The sequence below is a fragment of the Hemitrygon akajei genome, chromosome 6 (genome assembly GCF_048418815.1).
Source record: "Hemitrygon akajei chromosome 6, sHemAka1.3, whole genome shotgun sequence".
NCBI classification, from domain to species: domain Eukaryota; kingdom Metazoa; phylum Chordata; class Chondrichthyes; order Myliobatiformes; family Dasyatidae; genus Hemitrygon; species Hemitrygon akajei.
Window position 1 is genome coordinate 7,323,771 of NC_133129.1, and position 19,095 is coordinate 7,342,865.

A 19,095-nucleotide genomic window follows, 5' to 3' on the forward strand; every position below is an offset into this window, starting at 1 on the left:
TGTGGGGAGAGCAGAAACACAGGCTCTGGGGTCTGAGTGGTGGATACACCCTGTGGGGAGAGCAGAAACACAGGTTCTGGGGTCTGAGTGGGGTTGGGGAGTGGTGGATACACCCTGTGGGGAGAGCAGAAACACAGGTTCTGGGGTCTGAGTGGGGTTGGGGAGTGGTGGATACACCCTGTGGGGAGAGCAGAAACACAGGTTCTGGGGTCTGAGTGGTGGGTACACCCTGTGGGGAGAGCAGAAACACAGGTTCTGGGGTCTGAGTGGTGGGTACACCCTGTGGGGAGAGCAGAAACACAGGTTCTGGGGACTGAGTGGTGGATACACCCTGTGGGGAGAGCAGAAACACAGGTTCTGGGGTCTGAGTGGGGTTGGGGAGTGGTGGATACACCCTGTGGGGAGAGCAGAAACACAGGTTCTGGGGTCTGAGTGGTGGGTACACCCTGTGGGGAGAGCAGAAACACAGGTTCTGGGGTCTGAGTGGGGTTGGGGAGTGGTGGATACACCCTGTGGGGAGAGCAGAAACACAGGTTCTGGGGTCTGAGTGGTGGGTACATCCTGTGGGGAGAGCAGAAACACAGGTTCTGGGGTCTGAGTGGGGTTGGGGTGTGGTGGGTACACCCTGTGGGGAGAGCAGAAACACAGGTTCTGGGGTCTGAGTGGGGTTGTGGAGTGGTGGATACACCCTGTGGGGAGAGCAGAAACACAGGTTCTGGGGTCTGAGTGGTGGGTACATCCTGTGGGGAGAGCAGAAACACAGGTTCTGGGGTCTGAGTGGGGTTGGGGTGTGGTGGGTACACCCTGTGGGGAGTGCAGAAACACAGGTTCTGGGGTCTGAGTGGGGTTGGGGAGTGGTGGATACACCCTGTGGGGAGAGCAGAAACACAGGTTCTGGGGTCTGAGTGGGGTTGGGGAGTGGTGGGTACACCCCGTGGGGAGAGCAGAGAGCTGAGACGTAGGTTTCGTAAAGTCCAGTGTTAGTTTCAATGAGGAATGGAGAAAGCTCCCAGAACATGAGTGTTCCAGCTGAGTAGCTGACTTTGTTTCAGTGACACCCGGGTTTGCCATGACCACAGCCGGTCACACTACCGTGCTCTGGAGCAATTCTGAGTGGGCTCTCTGGTCTATGAGCTGAGAGGGGCTGGTTTATGGGGGAAGGTTAGACAGGCTGGGCCTATACTGCTGGAGTTTAGCTGAGAGGTGTGAAGGACATTAGCAGAAATATAGTCCTGGGATAGTCTAGATGTCGTAGTTTGAACATGAAGGGTTAAATGAGTGAGAAGTCAAGTCAGCTACAATAACAATGTTTAAGCAACATATGGGTAAGTACGGGGAAAGGAGGGTTTACAGGAACATGGGCAATGGGACTAGTTCAGTAGGCACCATGGACTAATTGGGCCAAGAGACCTGTTTCAGTGCTCTACGACTGACATATGACAGAGGGGAGTGTGTGGAACTCTCCTGCTGAAAGGGAGGTGGACGCACCTTCTGAAATATAGGTAGGTTATGGACAGGTGCGAGGTGAGGGGTAGGGGAGCTAGTCAGATCAAGCACGAGTTCACTGAATGGTAGGACAGTTTATATTTCTAACTCACGGCCCACAGTATCCCACACGTGTCAACTTCACCTGTCTGGGTCGGTGTTCACTCCAATGACGGGTTTGAGCCGGCCAAACACTTTACTGGCTGTGAGCAACATCGTCCCATCACCTGCGGGTAAGTAGAGGGGATAGTGAGCTGAAACCCACGAAGGCCTGACCCACCATAACGCCTCTTCCCTCCAATCCCAGCTCCACCTTGCCGCACAACCTGCTGAGTTCTCCAGCATTTTGTGTTTGTTATGTAGCCAACTGGAATCCTGGGTCAGTGTGGGGTAGTTAGACCAAAGGCCCTGGTTTTGTGCTGCATGATCATAAAACAAGGGGGATCAGGCTGCTCTGAATGGCCACCTTGGCCAGCCCCAGCAGCAGACCGACCCCTCCATTGAGTCTCCGGGGCATAGGTCTGAGACCAGCCGTGCACTGTGGTGCTGCGAGAATGGCTGAGGAGCCACTGACCACTGCCGTTACACTCGCTGATGGTGTACGGGGCATATGTGGTTCTGTACCCCACAGTGACAAATGGTTAATGGACGCCTATCTGCAGGATGGACCACACCACAGGGGTTGGACAAACCACCAGCCTGATGGATGCACTGATAACCCAAATCTGCAGTAAACAGCATTGGTGAGGGGAGACAAAATATCAAACTTACAACAGTATAGACAGGAACAAACCATAACCCATGATCTCTGTGCCAAATTAAACTGAGTCCTTTCCAGTTGTACATGATTCACACGCCCCTGATCCCTGCACAGTCACGTGTCCAACAAGCTCTTGAATGCCTCTACCACTAGCCCCGATAACCTGCTCCAGGCACACACTGCGCTCTGCAGTGTGCCCTCATGTCGCACAAAGGAGGGCTATATGGAAGGCAACTGTCAAATTGCTCTTGGAGCATCTTGTTGGCAAATATACAGTCACTGGAGAACAAGACTGAGGACCCTTGAATCAAAGGGAAATGAGGAATTGCTGTGTTCTGTGTTGCAAGGAGACATGGCTCACCCAAAATGCACTGGATACTTCGGTAATCCCCAAGGGCTCGATACACAGGTGGACTGTACAGCTGATTCAGAGAAGGTAAAAGGTGAGGGTCTGCGTCTTATGATAAACCGTAGATGCCTACCATGAACCGAGGGGTCCATGATAAACTCTGTGGTGCTCAGACACAAGAGTCTTATTGCACTCGCTTCCCCTATCTGGGACATCTAATGATTAAGTGTCAACCATTCTACTTACCAATAGAGTTCTCCCTGATTCTGAATGCAGTTTATATACAACCAAATGCCAATGCTAGGCTGGCATGTGAGGTATTGAGTGCTGCAATCAGAATACAAGAAACGGCCTGATGCCTTTCAAATCAATGTCAAAGACTTCAATCAGGCTTGTTTGAAGAAATTTCTGCCCAATTATCATCAGCGTATGACAGCAGCACCGGTGGGTCCCAACACACTCACCCCCTGCTATACTACCATCAGGAATGCCAATTGTTCCATCCCTAGACCACATTTTGGGAAATCTGATCACTTGGCTATCCTCCTCCTACCTGCATACAGGCAGAGGCTAAAGAGCAAGACTCTAAAGATAAAGACAACAAAGTGGAGGTCATGGGAGGCAGAGTAGTGGCTGAGATTGGACTGGGCCATATTCAAGGACTCATCTGTATAGGCATCCATCAGTCTCAAGAGACCATGGAGTTGCGCCCTTGAAAAACCTAATCACGGTAGTCTGCAGCGTCAATTGTAACTGAAGAGGCCCAGCAGGGAGTGACAGTCCTTGCTGCATATAGCACAAGTGTGATCAGTGTCCTGTAGGTCCACCTCTTGACTTTTCAGCTTTCTGCATATGCGCCTCTCCTCAGCCATCCGCCTCAGCTTCTCTTCACCTCTTTCGAGATCTTGGTGGTGTTCCTGCCTCCATCTGCTGCGATCATCTGCTAGCTCTTCCCAACTATCCACACTGACCTCCGGGTCTTTCAGGTCTCTCTTGCATACATCCTTGAAGCACAGATGGGGCTGTCCAGTTGGTCGATCGCCAGAGGCCAGCTCCCCATATAGGATGTCTTTTGGTGTTCTTCCATCCTCCATCCTGTGGACATGCCCCAGCCACCGCAGTCTACGCTGTCTCAGAAGGGTCTGCATGCTGGGCAGCCCGGACACTGTTGTTGGTAACTTTGTCCTTCCATGAGATCCGGAAGACGCGTCTGAGACAGCGCAGGTGAAAGGTGTTCAACCTCTTTTCTTGGTGAGCATACAGGGTCCACATCTCACTTCCGTAGAGGAGGGTGCTGAGAACACAAGCTCTGTAGACCTGTATCTTGGTGTGCTTGAACAGCATGCTGTTGTTCCATACTCTCTTGGTGAGCCTAGACAGAGTGGTGACAGCTTTCCCTATCCTTTTGTTGAGTTCAGGCTCCAGAGACGGGGTGTCTGTGATGGTCGATCCCAGGTAAGTGAACCCATGAACAGCCTCAGGGGTGTAGTTGTCGATGCTGATTGCTGGAGGCTGAGTGGCATTCTGTCCTAGGACGTTTTCATTTGGAGAAGGAAGTCGGAAGATCAGAACGGGAGTGCGGTGGGAGCCATCTTGAATTTTTTTTATTCTCATTAGAGTTAAGAGAGGCAGGACTGCGCAGGGGTGTGACGTCGGGCAGTGAAGTGGTGAAGATTTAATAAGAACACAACCTGATACAGCGGGCAGTGGAGTGAGCCAGGAGCAGAGTGAAGGCTTAAGAGCTTTGGCTCAACGGGCTTAGGCGGAAACGGGCGAGGCAAGGTAGGTTTAGGTTTCAGTTTTTCCTGTTATTTGAGGAAAGGGGAAGTATGAGTGTGAGGGCAGCTTGTTGTTCTCAGTGTCGGATGCGGGAGGTCCTGGAGTCTCCGAGCCTCCCGGACGTCCATATCTGTGCCAGGTGCACCGAGCTGCAGCTCCTCAGGGACCGTGTTAGGGAACTGGAGCTGCAGCTCGATGACCTTCGTCTGGTCAGGGAGAGTGAGGAGTTGACAGAGAGGAGTTACAGGCAGGTGGTCACACCAGGACCACGGGAGGCAGACAAGTGGGTCACGGTTAGGAGGGGGAACGGGAAGAGTCAGGTACTAGAGGGTACCCCAGTGGCTGTACCCCTTGACAATAAGTATTCCTGTTTGAGTACTGTTGGGGGGGGGGGGGAGACAGCCTACCTGGGGGAAGCAACAGTGGCCGTGCCTCCAGCACAGAGTCCGGCCCTGTGGCTCAGAAGGGTAGGGAAAGGAAGAGGAAGGCAGTAGTAATAGGGGACTCGATAGTTAGGGGGTCAGATAGGTGATTCTGTAGACGTGATCAGGAGACCAGAATGGTAGTTTGCCTCCCTGGTGCCAGGGTTCGGAGCCAGAGGTCGTGGTACATATAGGTGCCAATGACATAGGTAGGAAAAGGGATGAGTTCCTGAAAGGAGAATATAGGGAATTAGGAAGGCAGTTGAAAAGAAGCACCACAAAGGTAGTAATCTTGGGATTATTGCCTGTGTCACGCGACAGTGAGAGTAGGAATGGAATGAGGTGGAGGATAAATGCGTGGCTGAGGGATTGGAGTAGGGGTCAGGGATTCAAGTTTCTGGATCATTGGGACCTCTTTTGGGACAGATGTGACCTGTACAAAAAGTACGGGTTACAGTTGAATCCTGGCGGGGAGATTTGCTAAGGCTACTGGGGAGACTTTAAACTAGAATGCTTGGGGGGTGGGAATCAATTTGAAGAGACTAGGAGAGAGGAAGTTAGTTCACAAATAGAGAAAGCTAGTAGACAGTGTGTGAGTGAGGATAGGCAGGTGATAGAGAAGGGAAGCGCTCAGACCGAAGATGTAGGGGAGAAGGAAGAAAAAGATAATAAAGTCGATTGCATCGTTAGGGATAAACAGAGAGGAAGAGGTGGAGAGTTTCTTAAATGCATCTATTTTAATGCTAGGAGCATTGGAAGAAAGGTGGATGAGCTTAGAGCATGGATTAATACCTGGAAATATGATGTTGTAGCTATTAGTGAAACATGGTTGTAGGAGGGGTGTGATTGGCAACTAAATATTCCTGGATTTCGTTGCTTCAGATATGATAGAATCGGAGGGGCAAGAGGAGGAGGTGTTGCATTGCTTGTCCGAGAAAATATCACAGCAGTGCTTTGGCAGGATAGATTAGAGGGCTCATCTAGGGAGGCTATTTGGGTGGAATTGAGGAATGGGAAAGGTGTAGTAACACTTATAGGGGTGTATTATAAACCACCTAATGGGGAGCGAGAATTGGAGGAGTAAATTTGTAAGGAGATAGCAGATATTTGTAGTAAGCACAAGGTTGTGATTATGGGAGATTTTAATTTTCCACACATAGACTGGGAAGCCCATTCTGTAAAAGGGCTGGATGGTTTGGAGTTTGTAAAATGTGTGCAGGATAGTTTTTTGCAGCAATACATAGAGGTACCGACTAGAGAAGGGACAGTTTTGGATCTCCTGTTAGGGAATGAGATAGGTCAGGTGACGGACGTATGTGTTGGGGAGCACTTTGGGTCCAGTGATCACAATACCATTAGTTTCAATATAATTATGGAGAAGGATAGGACTGGACCCAGGGTTGAGATTTTTGATTGGAGAAAGGCTAACTTTGAGGAGATGCAAAAGGATTTAGGAGTGGATTGGAATAATTTGTTATATGGGAAGGATGTAATAGAGAAACGGAGATCATTTAAAGGTGAAATTTTGAGGGTACAGAATCTTTATGTTCCTGTTAGGTTGAAAGGAAAGGTTAAAAGTTTGAGAGCGCCATGGTTTTCAAGGGATATTAGAAACTTGGTTCGGAAAAAGAGGGAGATCTAAAATAAATATAGGCAGCATGGAGTAAATGAGGTGCTCGAGGAATATAAAGAATGTAAAAAGAATCTTAAGAAAGAAATCAGAGAAGCTAAAAGAAGATACAAGGTTGCTTTGGCAAGTAAGGTGAAAATAAATCCTAAGTTTCTACAGTTATATTAATAGCACAAGGATAGTGAGGGATAAAATTGCTCCCTTAGAGAATCAGAGTGGACAGCTATATGTGGAGTCCAAAGAGATGGGGGAGATTTTGAACAATTTATTTTCTTCGGTATTCACTAAGGAGAAGGATATTGAATTGTGTAAGGTAATGGAAACAAGTAGGGAAGTTATGGAAACTATGACAATTAAAGAGGAGGAAGTACTGGCACTTTTAAGGAATATAAAAGTGGATAAATCTCCAGGTCCTGACAGGATATTCCCTAGGATCTTGAGGGAAGTTGGTGTAGAAATAGCAGGGGCTCCGACAGAAATATTTCAAATGTCATTAGAAACAGAGATGGTGCCGGAGGATTGGCGTATTGCTCATGTGGTTCCATTGTTTAAAAAGGGTTCTAAGAGTAAACCTAGCAATTATAGACCTGTCAGTTTGACATCGGTGGTGGGTAAATTAATGGAAAGTATTCTTAGAGATGATATATATCTGGATAGACAGGGTCTGATTAGGAATAGTCAGCATGGATTTGTGCGTGGAAGGTCATGTTTGACAAACCTTATTGAATTTTTTGAAGAGGTTACGAGGAAAGTTGATGAGGGTAAAGCAGTGGATGTTGTCTATATGGACTTCAGTGAGGCCTTTGACAAGGTTCCGCACGGAAGGTTAGTTAGAAGGTTCAATCGTTAGGTATTAATATTGAAGTAGTAAAATGGATTCAACAGTGGCTGGATGGGAGATGCCAGAGAGTAGTGGTGGATAACTGTTTGTCAGGTTGGAGGCCGGTGACTAGTGGTGTGCCTCAGGGATCTGTATTGGATCCAATGTTGTTTGTCATATACATTAACGATCTGGATGATGGGGTGGTAAATTGGATTAGTAAGTATGCAGATGATACTAAGGTAGGTGGCATTGTGGATAATGAAGTAGGTTTTCAAAGCTTACAGAGAGATTTAGGCCAGTTAGAAGAGTGGGCAGAACGATGGCAGATGGAGTTTAATGCTGATAGGTGTGAGGTGCAACATTTTGGTAGGAATAATCCAAATAGGACATACATCGTAAATGGTAGGGCATTGAAGAATGCAGTAGAACAGAGTGATCTAGGAATAATGGTGCATAGTTCCCTGAAGGTGGAATCTCATGTGGATAGGGTGGTGAAGAAAGCTTTTGGTATATTGGCCTTTATAAATCAGAGCATTGAGTATAGGAGTTGGGTTGTAATGTTAAAATTCTACAAGGCATTGGTAAGGCCGAATTTGGAGTATTGTGTACAGTTCTGGTCACCGAATTATAGGAAAGATATCAACAAAATAGAGAGAGTACAGAGAAGATTTACTAGAATGTTACCTGGGTTTCTGCACCGAAGTTACAGGGAAAGGCTGAACAAGTTGGATCTTTATTCTTTGGAGCATAGAAGGTTGAGGGGGGACTTGATAGAGGTATTTAAAATAATGAGGGGGATAGATCGAGTTGACGTGGATAGGCTTTTTCCATTGAGAGTAGGGGAGATTCAAACAAGAGGACATGTTTTGCGAGTTAGGGGGCAAAAGTTTAAGGGTAACACGAGGGAGAATTTCTTTACTCAGAGAGTGGTAGCTGTGTGGAACGAGCTTCCAGTAGAAGTGGTAGAGGCAGGTTCGGTATTGTCATTTAAAGTAAAATTGGATAGGTATATGGACAGGAAAGGAATGGAGGGTTATGGGCTGAGTGCGGGCCAGTGGGACTAGGTGAGAGTAAGTGTTCAGCACGGACTAGAAGGGCCAAGATGGCCTGTTTCCGTGCTGTAGTTGTTATATGGTTTGTTTTCTTCAGGCTTATGTGAGACCAAAGGCCTTGCTTGCCTGAGAGAAGCCTTTCATCAGTCTTTGGAGCTCTTCTGAGTGAGTTGGCACAGCAACATCATCCGCAAACAGCATGTCACGGATTAGGGCTTTTCGCACCTTCGACTTGACCTTGAGTCTTGCGAGACTTAACAGTTTCCCGTCGGATCTTGTGTGCAGGTAAACTCCTCTGTTGAATTCCCAAAGGCTTGTTTCAGGAGTACTGCAAGAAAGATCCCGAAGAGAGTTGGGGCAAGCACACATCCTTGCTTGACTCTGTCTGAAGTTGATCCATCAAACTGGACTGTGCCTTTCATGTCATCGTGAAAGGGTTGAATGAGCTTTAGCAGCCTCGGGGGACAGCCAATTTTGTGGAGGACCTGGAAGAGCCCGCTTCTGCTAACCATGTCAAACGCCTTGGTGAGGTCGATGAAGGCGACGTACAAGGGCTTCTTCTGCTCTCTGCACTTTTCCTGAAGCTGTCTCAGGGAGAAGATCATGTCGGTGTTTGATCTTTCAGCACAGAATCCGCACTGTGATTCTGGGTAGATCCTCTCAGTGACCTCTTGAAGCCTTCCTAGGATGACACGAGCAAACAGTTTTCCAGTGACGCTAAGGAGTGAAATGCCGCGATATCCACAGGACATGCGGGGTGCCAACATTGTAACCCTGTACAAGAACAAGGGAGACTGAAGTGATCGTGGCATTTCACTCCTTAGCATCACTGGAAAACTGTTTGCTCGTGTCATCCTAGGAAGGCTTCAAGAGGTCACCGAGAGGATCTACCCACTCATCTGTGGATCTGAACGAATACACCACGGTGGTCACGGACAGTCATAGATGAGTATGACCCCACAAAATCATTCAGAGTTTTACCCAACCAGAAGCCTTGGATGAAAATTGAGAATCATAATCTGCTGAGGGCCAGATCAGTGGCATTCAGGGCTGACGACAAAGGTCCAGGTATGATCTCTGGAAAGGCATCTTACATAGAGAACGGCGATTCTAGAGCAGACTGAATCACTGAAGGATGCTTGGCGGCCAAGGCAAGGCTTGAATGCTATTGTCTCTTACAAAGTGAAACCAAGCAACGTAGGTGACAAGGCTTTGCTTCCAGATGAGCTCAGTGCCTTTTATGCTCGCTTTGACTGACAAACATGAAGGCAGCTTCATGAACTCCCTTAGCCCCCGAAGATCCTCTGATTTCAGTCTGAGGCTGACATGCGAGTAGTCTGTAGTGAACCCACAGAAAGCATCTGGCCCAGACAGGGTACCTAACCAAGTCCTAAAGACTTGTGATTGTGTCCTAAAGACTTGTGCCAATTTGCCTACCAGAGCAACGGTCCACAGAAGATGCCATCTCATTGGCTCTTCACTCAACCCTGGACCATCTGGACAGTGAAGATACATACATCAGGATGCTCTTTATCGACTACAGCTCCGCATTCAATACTATCAACCCCTCAAAAGTAATCAATAACCTTCAAGACCATGGCCTCAATACCTCCTTATGCAATTGGATCCTTGATTTCCTTACAGACCCCAGTTCGGATTAGCAACAACATCTCCTCTACAATCTCTATCAGCACAGGTGCACCACAAAGCTATGTGCTTCTCCCCTGCTCTTCTTGCTTTAAACTTTTAACCATGTGGCTAAGCACAACTCCAATATGATATTTAAGTTTGCTGACAACATCACCACTTTAGGCTGAATCAAAGGTGGTGACGAATCAGTATGTAGGGGGGGAGATTGAAAATCTGTACTTGCCACAACAAACACCCCTCACTCAATGTCAGCACTGCCCTCACATGGAAAATCCTACAAAAAAGTAGTGGATACGGCTCAGTCCATCATGGATAAAGCCCTTCCCACCATTGAGCATATCTACACAAAGCATGGTCGCAGGAAAGCAGCATCCATCATCCAGAGAGGTAACTTTACTCAATTTCACCCACCCCATCACTGAACTGTTCCCACAACCTATGGATCCACTTTCAAGGACTCTTCATTCACGTTCTCAATATTTATTGCTTATTTATTTTTCTTCTTTTTTGTATTTGCAGTGTTAGTTTTGCACACGGGTTGCTTGTCCGTCCTGTTGGGTGCGGTCTCTCAATGATTCTATTTCATTTCTTATGATTGCTGGCAAGAAAATGAATCTCAGGGTTGTACATAGTGATATATACAGTACTATACAAAAGTCTTAAGCACATGGAAAAGAAATCTGTAAAGTGAAGATGCTTTCAAAAATAATGAAGAGTTTGTAAATATCAAAAAATTACTCTAAAGAGCAGAAAGCAGTGAAAAACGAAATCAAATCAATATTTGTTGTGACCACCCTTTGCCTTTAAACGGCATCAGTTTTCTGTGGTAGCTTGTTCCAAGCAGTTCAGCACAGTTCCTCTGCAGACTCTGACTGCCTTGCCTGCTTCTGTCTCTCCAGGTAATCCCAGACAGCCTCCATGTTGTTCAGATCAGGGCTCTCTGGAGTCCGTACCCATTATAAAACAAATCTAGGGTGCCTAAGACTTTTGCACAGTACTGCATGTACATCAATAATCAATTTACTTTAAACTTTGAAAAGGTCTGCATTTAGTGAGCTGCTCTGTGCTGAACTGTTCTATGTTCAATATCTCTTAAACTTCTTCTTTCACCTTAAATGAACACCCTCTAGAAATTGACATTTCCATCCAGGGAAAATATTCTGATTGTGCATCTAATCCATGCCCTAGGTGAATGTAGAGGGGAGCTTCTCCAAGTCTCGCCCCTGACCCCAGAGGTGTGTCATGGAATAGTGTGACGGCAGCTTCATTCTGTGTCTGGCCCTGGGGAGTGTGTTTAGGTATGGTACAGAGGGAGTTTCACTCCATATCTGACCCCAGGAGTGTGTGATGGGATGGTGTGGAGGGAGCTTCACTTTGGAAATGTTGGGCTGATGGGGAGGATGTTGGTGGACGTGTCCGAGAGCCTGAAGGAGGTGGCCTGTCCAGTGTGAGGGAGAGTACAATGGTGCTCCCTGTTCCCAGGACACGGGTGCCATCCAGGCCCAGTGAACCCCTCTTGCAGCAGGGTGTGCCTCAAGCATCCTGTTACCTCCAGCAGAGACAATGGCGTCTGCCCATTGCACCGTCTCTTCAGTGTAGTCTCTGCGCTTCACCAGGCGAACCTCGATGCCTTCCTTTCTGAGGAGAGATGGAGAGAGGGTCACTCCGAGATTGTCAGCCTTTGTTACAAGCAGAGTCTGAAGAATACAGCATAGAGAGAGACCTTTCAGCCCAACTCAGACTGTAAATGCTTCCTATCCATGAAGCTAACCAAATGTTTTAACTTCCACCTCTACCACTGGGGAGCTCATTCCACATGCACAGAAAATCTTGACCCTCACATCCCTTCTGGATCTTTCCCCTTAAACCTGTGCCTTTTAGATTTAGATTCCCCTAGCCTGGGCAAGAGACTGTGACCACTCACCTTATCTATCCCCCTAATGATTTTATAAACACCCTTAAAAGTCACCCTTCAGTCTCCAGTGAGAATAGACACAGTCTGTCTGATCCCTCCAGACCGGGCAACATGCTGGTAAATCCCTCCTGCACCCTTCAACAGTGTGTAGTGACCAAAGCCACACATCATCCACCACACCTGGCTTGACCAGTGTTTTGTACAATGGCAACACAACTTCCCAACTCTGTACTCAATACCCTGCCTAGGAAGGTTGCTGTAGCTGGGATGGTAATGGGGATAAGCTCCCCCTACTTATTAAATGCTCCCAAAGGCACACATCTGAAACAGCTTTTGACAGCCTCCTGGACTTCACATGTGGAACCATTTCTACTGACAGAACAGACAAAAGGTTAAAACCAGTGCCTCCATGCAGACTGGACTTTGGGCTATAAACTTGCAACCCAACTTTCTGCTACACATCAATACTCCTCAGCCCCCCCTGCTCCTTATGTAGATGGCCCTCAATCCATTAGCCCACTTGTATGCATTAAATTCCATCTACACCACTCCACCCACCTTTCCACTAAAATCTGTCCATCTATATCCCAAGACAGCCCTCCTTGTTGTTAGTGACTTTCTTCTCACACCATGGCATTCTCATCCAAGACATGTCCACCACTGGTTACAGACTTCCCCCCACTACATCCTTCTGTCCCCATGTCACCCAATGTTGGATTCAGTTTGCCACAGCATCTTAAATCCTGCATGTCCTAACCTTTCAGACCAGCCTACCATGGAAGACTTTGCCAAAATGTTTAGTGTAATGCTTTGCAGTACCAGCGATTTCCCTGTGACCACACGGTCTTCCTTTGGGTGCTCCAGTTCTTCCTAGATTTGAGTATGTATGGGCAGTCTAAGTTGGTACCAAAAATGGAGTGACAATTACAGGCTGCCTCCAGCACATCTTCTAACTGCGTTGGTCATTAAGGCATCGTATGCTTCAATGTACATGTGACAAATAAAGCTAATCTTTGAATTTCCTGAACTCCATGTCTACCAGCCCCCTCTGGGATGAAGATACAAAAGCTTGAAAGCACGTACCACCAGGCTGAAGCACAGCTTCTGTGCTATTGCAGGAAAGATAGTAGCATAGACAGAAGCAGGAGGCAGAGTGGGAATAAAGGGACCACTTCTTTTTATGTTGTACTTCAAACTTTGTGGCCAAATCTGCAGATGATATGAAGAAGATAGAGGGGCAGGTATTATAGAGGAGGCTGCAGAAGGACTTGGAGGGATTAGGAGAATGGGCAAAGTAGCCGATGGAATACAGTATCGGGAAGTGCATGGATAATGAAGGAGCTGAATCCTGTGCTGATTTTAGATGATGGTAGGCAGCTGGAGGAGTGGGAAATGTGAACAGGTGAGTGTGTTGAGTAAAGCACTGGGGGAGGGGGGACGTGGAAAATTACTTGACACTTGTACCATTCAGTCGCAAGGTTCACAGTGCACAACAGATGATGTCACCACCAAACCTTCAGCAACAGTGAGAAGTGCACACTCCCAGCTAACAATGTTGAAAAACAGAGTGAGTGTACGGGGATGGGAAGCGTACCGACTGACGTCTCAGGACAGGGCAGGAGCAATGTCACAGGGTGAAGGACAGAACTGGTTTGGTTTGAGTTGTGGAATAATCTCTAAGCCACAACCCTAGGTTCATTTTATGAGGGTAAACTATGTAAATTTACAAGGACTTTGTTCAGAGAAGAATGAACTGATACCACGAGATATGAATTAGCTTAAAATAGATTGTGATAACAGCAGAGGACAGGGAAGGTGAACACTTGTAAACTATAGAATATACAGGAGTGGGAAAACACTCTGCCCATCAAGTCAGTTCCAGTATTCAACAGATTGCTGCTGATTCAGTCTTGACCTTTACTTTCCTTAGCAGGGGCATACAAGAGCAACAATGATACTGTATGACATTGGGCTACAGCTAGACTACCATGTGCAGTTCCGAGATGGATATGAGGATGCAGAAGTGGTTCACCAGGGTGTTAGCTGTTTTGCAGTGTTCAAGTTATGAGGAGAGGCCAGAGAGTCAAGGCTTGTTTTCCATGGGTCAGAGACAATGACTTATGACAACCTTGGGTCACTTGTAAACACAGTAGATTTTGGAAATCCAGAGCAACACATTAAATGCTGGAGAAACTCAGCAGGTCAGGCAGCATCTATGGAAGTGAATAAACAGTAGATGTTTCCAGCCAAGACCTTTCTTCAGGACAATGCTGCCTGACCTGATAAGTTCCTCACCATATTGTGTGTGTTCCTCAGATTTCTTGCAGACATGTGGTGGGAATCGTCTGCTTACCGGAGACTATCCAGCACATGCTGAACGTTCACAGTGTGACGGTGGTGTCGCTCCAGCAATCCACAGTAACTGGATCCCTTCGTAGCAAGCTGCAAACACACAACACAGCCAGGTGAAGGCAGGGCAGGGCAGGGCAGGGCTGACAGCACACCAGGAAATACCCTGAATACCAAGCACTGATACAACAGGAACAAGGATTCACCTACATCATGCCAGGGCAAGCAAGGCCCAGGGGCTCCTTCGGAAGGCAGAGAGAGGAGGCAAATTAACAAAGTATATAATTGACAGCAGAGGCAAAGGGAGAATGAAGCCTGGAATGCAAACACCAATGCCCTTGAACAGAAAATCCTACAAAAAGTATAAGATATGGCCCACGAGTAATGCCCTCCCCACCACTGTATTCATTATACAGAGCCCTGTCACAGGAAATCAATCATCAGGGACCTCCACCACCCAGGACATACCCTCTTCTCATTGCTGCCATCAGGAAGGGGGTACAGGAGCCTCAGGACTCACACTTCCAGGTCCAGGAACAGTTATTACTCCATAGCCATCAGGAAGGGGGTACAGGAGCCTCAGGACTCACACTACCAGGTCCAGGAACAATTATTACCCCTCAGCCATCAGGAAGGGGGTACAGGAGCCTCAGGACTCACACTTCCAGGTCCAGGAACAGTTATTACTCCATAGCCATCAGGAAGGGGGTACAGGAGCCTCAGGACTCACACTACCAGGTCCAGGAACAATTATTACCCCTCAGCCATCAGGAAGGGGGTACAGGAGCCTCAGGACTCACACTTCCAGGTCCAGGAACAATTATTACCCCATAGCCATCAGAAAGGGGGTACAGGAGCCTCAGGACTCACACTACCAGGTCCAGGAACAGTTATTACCCCATAGCCATCAGAAAGGGGGTACAGGAGCCTCAGGACTCACACTTCCAGGTCCAGGAACAGTTATTACCCCATAGCCATCAGAAAGGGGGTACAGGAGCCTCAGGACTCACACTTCCAGGTCCAGGAACAGTTATTACTCCATAGCCATCAGGAAGGGGGTACAGGAGCCTCAGGACTCACACTACCAGGTCCAGGAACAGTTATTACCCCTCAGCCATCAGGAAGGGGGTACAGGAGCCTCAGGACTCACACTTCCAGGTCCAGGAACAGTTATTACCCCATAGCCATCAGAAAGGGGGTACAGGAGCCTCAGGACTCACACTACCAGGTCCAGGAACAGTTATTACCCCTCAGCCATCAAGAAGGAGGTACAGGAGCCTCAGGACTCACACTACCAGGTCCAGGAACAGTTATTACCCCTCAGCCATCAGGAAGGGGGTACAGGAGCCTCAGGACTCACACTACCAGGTCCAGGAACAGTTATTACCCCTCAGCCATCAGGAAGGAGGTACAGGAGCCTCAGGACTCACTATCAGGTCCAGGATCAGTTATGACCCCTCAGCCATCAGGAAGGAGGTACAGGAACGTCAGGACTCACACTATCAGGTCCCGGAACAGTTATTACCCCTCAACCATCAGGTTCCTGAACCAGAGGGGCAACCTCACTCACCCTCACATTGAACTGATTCCACAATCTACGGACTCACTTTCAAGGACTTATCATTTCATGTTCTCAATATTTATTCCATATTTATTTATTTGTTTGTTTTTACTTTGTACCTATAGTGAATGCCCACAAGAAAGTGAATCTCAGGGTGTACAGTATATGGTAATATATATATTTACTTGAACTTTAGCAAGGCAAGATGAACAGATGCAACAAACTTATAAGTGCAACCCTCTCACCAGGGTTTATACCCCAACTTGGCTCATTAGCTACTCTAACAGCCACGTGACTTAACGCCTTTCATAAACAATACATGTCTAGGGACGCTATGATTTGGGGTTCAACCAAAAAGGAATGTTGGGATGTTCTGATTAAAGGAATCTTGATTTGAGTGAATGCTGTGTAAATACTGGCCATACACAATTATCGGTAGCCCAGAACTGACAGGTCGTACACCAGCAAGGTATGTAGTTTTCAACTTCATCAGTTAACAGAAAGAAAAAAGTGCCCATTAATTAAGCCAGCTGAAATCTGCACATAAGCATTGGGGCATATTTCCATAGTCACTGTGTGTGTCACTTCACTCACAGCACAGAATTCTCATTACCAACTGCAGGGAGAACTTCCCTTCTTAGAATCTCCTGACTTGTGAAGCACTCCTTGGATTAGGGTCACCCCTTCAAATGGAATCCTCTAGGTATCTTCCCTGGTGCTCTTCTCCGTCACACCTCCCACCAAAAGACCCCAAACCAGACTACTGTCCTTCAGAAATCTGGCCGCCCAGCTCTCTAGAGCCGTCTCTCAAATCCCACAATACTGAGTGGCTGACACAACATTCTTTAAGTTGGACAACGTGGCTCCTTATCTTTAGCTGAAGCCAAAACATTCTTACCTGCAGGATATACTGCTTTTACATAAAACACCTCCCAACATAGCAGTAGAAAGCAGAGTATTGCGCAAGGTAGGAAGTTTCAGTCATTAATTTTTAGGATATGCTCACTGACAGAATTGTGTGTCCTTGAGGAGGGAGTTCCAACATTCAGACCCAGTGATGGAGGAAGATGGGCAAGTCAGGACATTGGGTGAATTAGCAGGGAAGCTGTAGGTAGTGTTCCACAGTGCCTGCTAGCCTTTTTCCTGCTGCTTTAATGCTATCACCTCCCACAAAGTAAAACCAAGCAACGTACTTGACAAGGTTTCACCCCCAGACAAGACATGGAGGTACCTTCACAAACTTCCACAACGCCCGATCACCCTGTGATTTTAGACTCTGAGGCCAATGTACTTTCAGGAGGGTGAACCCACAAAAATCATCTGGCCCAGACAGTCACTGAGATCTTTAACCTCTCTCTTTGGCAATCTGAGGACCCCAGCTGCTTCAAGCAAGCTTCAATTGTACTGGTGCCTAAGAATGTGGTAACCTGCCTCATTGATTATCATCCAGTAGAATTTATATCCACATTGAAGAAGTGTTTTGAAAGGTTGGTGATGAAACATATCAACTCCTGCCTGAGGAGCAACTTGGATCTGCTCCAATTTACCTACCGGAGCAACAGGTCCACAGCAGATGCCATCTCAACTCCAGAACGTCAGGATAGTGAAGGTGCACACATCCCGATGCACTTTCTCACTACAGTTCGGCATCCAACACCATCATACCTTCAAAACTAACCAATAAGCTCAAGACCTTGGCCTCAATATCTCCTTGTGCAACTGGATCCTCAATTTCCTTACTTGCAGATCCCAGTCAGCTCTGATTGGCAACATCTCCTCCACAATCTCCCTCAGCACAGGGGCACCACAAGGCTGTTTGCTTAGCCCCCTGCTCTACTCACTTTACACTTATGACTGTGAGGCTCACCTGAGTGTGGCTTCATCTTGACAGTAGAGGAGGCCATGGATAGACATATCGGAATGGGATGTGGAATTAAAATGTGTGGCCACTGGGAGATCCTGCTTTCTAGGCAGACAGAGCATAGGTGTTCAGTGAAACGGTCTCCCAGTCTGTGTCGGGTCTCTCCAATATATAAAAGGCCACACCGGGAGCACCGGACGCAATATACACCAGCCAACTCACAGGTGAAGTGTCGCCTCACCTGGAAGGTCTGTCTGGGGCCCTGAATGGTGGTGAGGGAGGAAGTGTAAGGGCAGGTGTAGCACTTGTTCCGTTTACAAGGATAAGTGCCAGGAGGGAGATCGGTGGGAAGGGATTGGGGGGGGGGGGGGGGGGGGGGAACGAGTGGACAAGGGAGTCGCGTACGGAGCGATCCCTGCGGAAAGCAGAAAGGGGGGGGGGGGGGGGGTCCCATGCAGTAGCCTCCACCCCCATACCAGACAGTGATGCAGCCTGTCAGAACGCTCTCCATGGTACATCTATAGAAGTTTTTGAGTGTTTTGTCGACATACCAAAGTTTAAAGTATAGTCGCTGTCTTGCCTTCTTTATAGATGCAGCAATATGTTGGGACCAGGTTAGGTCCTCAGAGATCTTGACATCCAGGACCTTGAAAATGCTCACTCTCTTCACTTCTGATCCCTCCATGAGGATTGGCATGTGTTCCTTCATCTTACCCTTCCTGGTCCACAAACAGCTCTTTCGTCTTAATGACGTTGAGATCTGCCTAGCCACACAGTCATGGTTATAGAGAGAGTAGAGCAGTGGGCTAAGCAGACACCCGAGGTGCACCAGTGTTGATCACCAGCAAGAAGGATACGTCACCAATCTGCACAGATTGTGGTCTTCCAGTTAGGAAGTTGAGGATCCAATTGCAGAGGTTGGTACAGAGGCCCAGGTCCTATAAATCTAGCTGCAAGGTGCCATATAACCACTTCTTACTCAATGTGAGCAAGACCAAGGAGCCAACTATTGACTTCAGAAGTCCATGATACAGTCCTCATCGGGGGAATCAGGGGAGGAGAGGGTCAGTGACTTTAAGATCCTTGGCATTCCTTGGGGAAGAGGAGGTTGGCTCACAAATAGAGAAAGCTTGTAGACAGTGCGAGAGGGAGGATAGGCAGGTGATAGAGAAGGGATGCGCTCAGACCAAAGGTTTGAGATGTGTCTATATTAACGCAAGGAGTGTTGTGAACAAAGTGGATGAGCTTAGAGTGTGGATCAGCACTTGCAGATATGATGTGGTGGCCATTACAGAGACTGGGATGGCTCAGGGACAGAAATGGTTACTTCAAGTGCCGGGTTTTAGATGTTTCAGAAAGGACAGGGAGGGAGGCAAAAGAAATGGGGGTGTAGCACTGTTGATCAGAGATAGTGTCACGGCTGCAGAAAAGGTGGACGCCGTGGAGGGATTGTCTGCGG

At 47.7% G+C, this 19,095-nt stretch overlaps 1 protein-coding gene across 3 annotated transcripts in view; it reads right to left on the reverse strand.

Annotated features, from left to right (window-relative positions):
• Window positions 1-19,095, reverse strand: part of nadk2 (NAD kinase 2, mitochondrial) — a 45,813-nt gene that overhangs the window by 15,201 nt on the left and 11,517 nt on the right. For 2 of the 3 annotated variants that reach the window (XM_073047815.1, XM_073047816.1), the window contains exons 2-4: window positions 14,219-14,307; window positions 11,500-11,588; window positions 1,631-1,712 (exon numbers count right to left, since the gene is read on the reverse strand). In XM_073047815.1, coding sequence (XP_072903916.1) covers window positions 1,631-1,712; window positions 11,500-11,588; window positions 14,219-14,307 — 260 coding nt within the window. The remainder of the gene's footprint in view (window positions 1-1,630; window positions 1,713-11,499; window positions 11,589-14,218; window positions 14,308-19,095) is intronic. The other variant, XM_073047818.1, reaches the window with a different exon arrangement.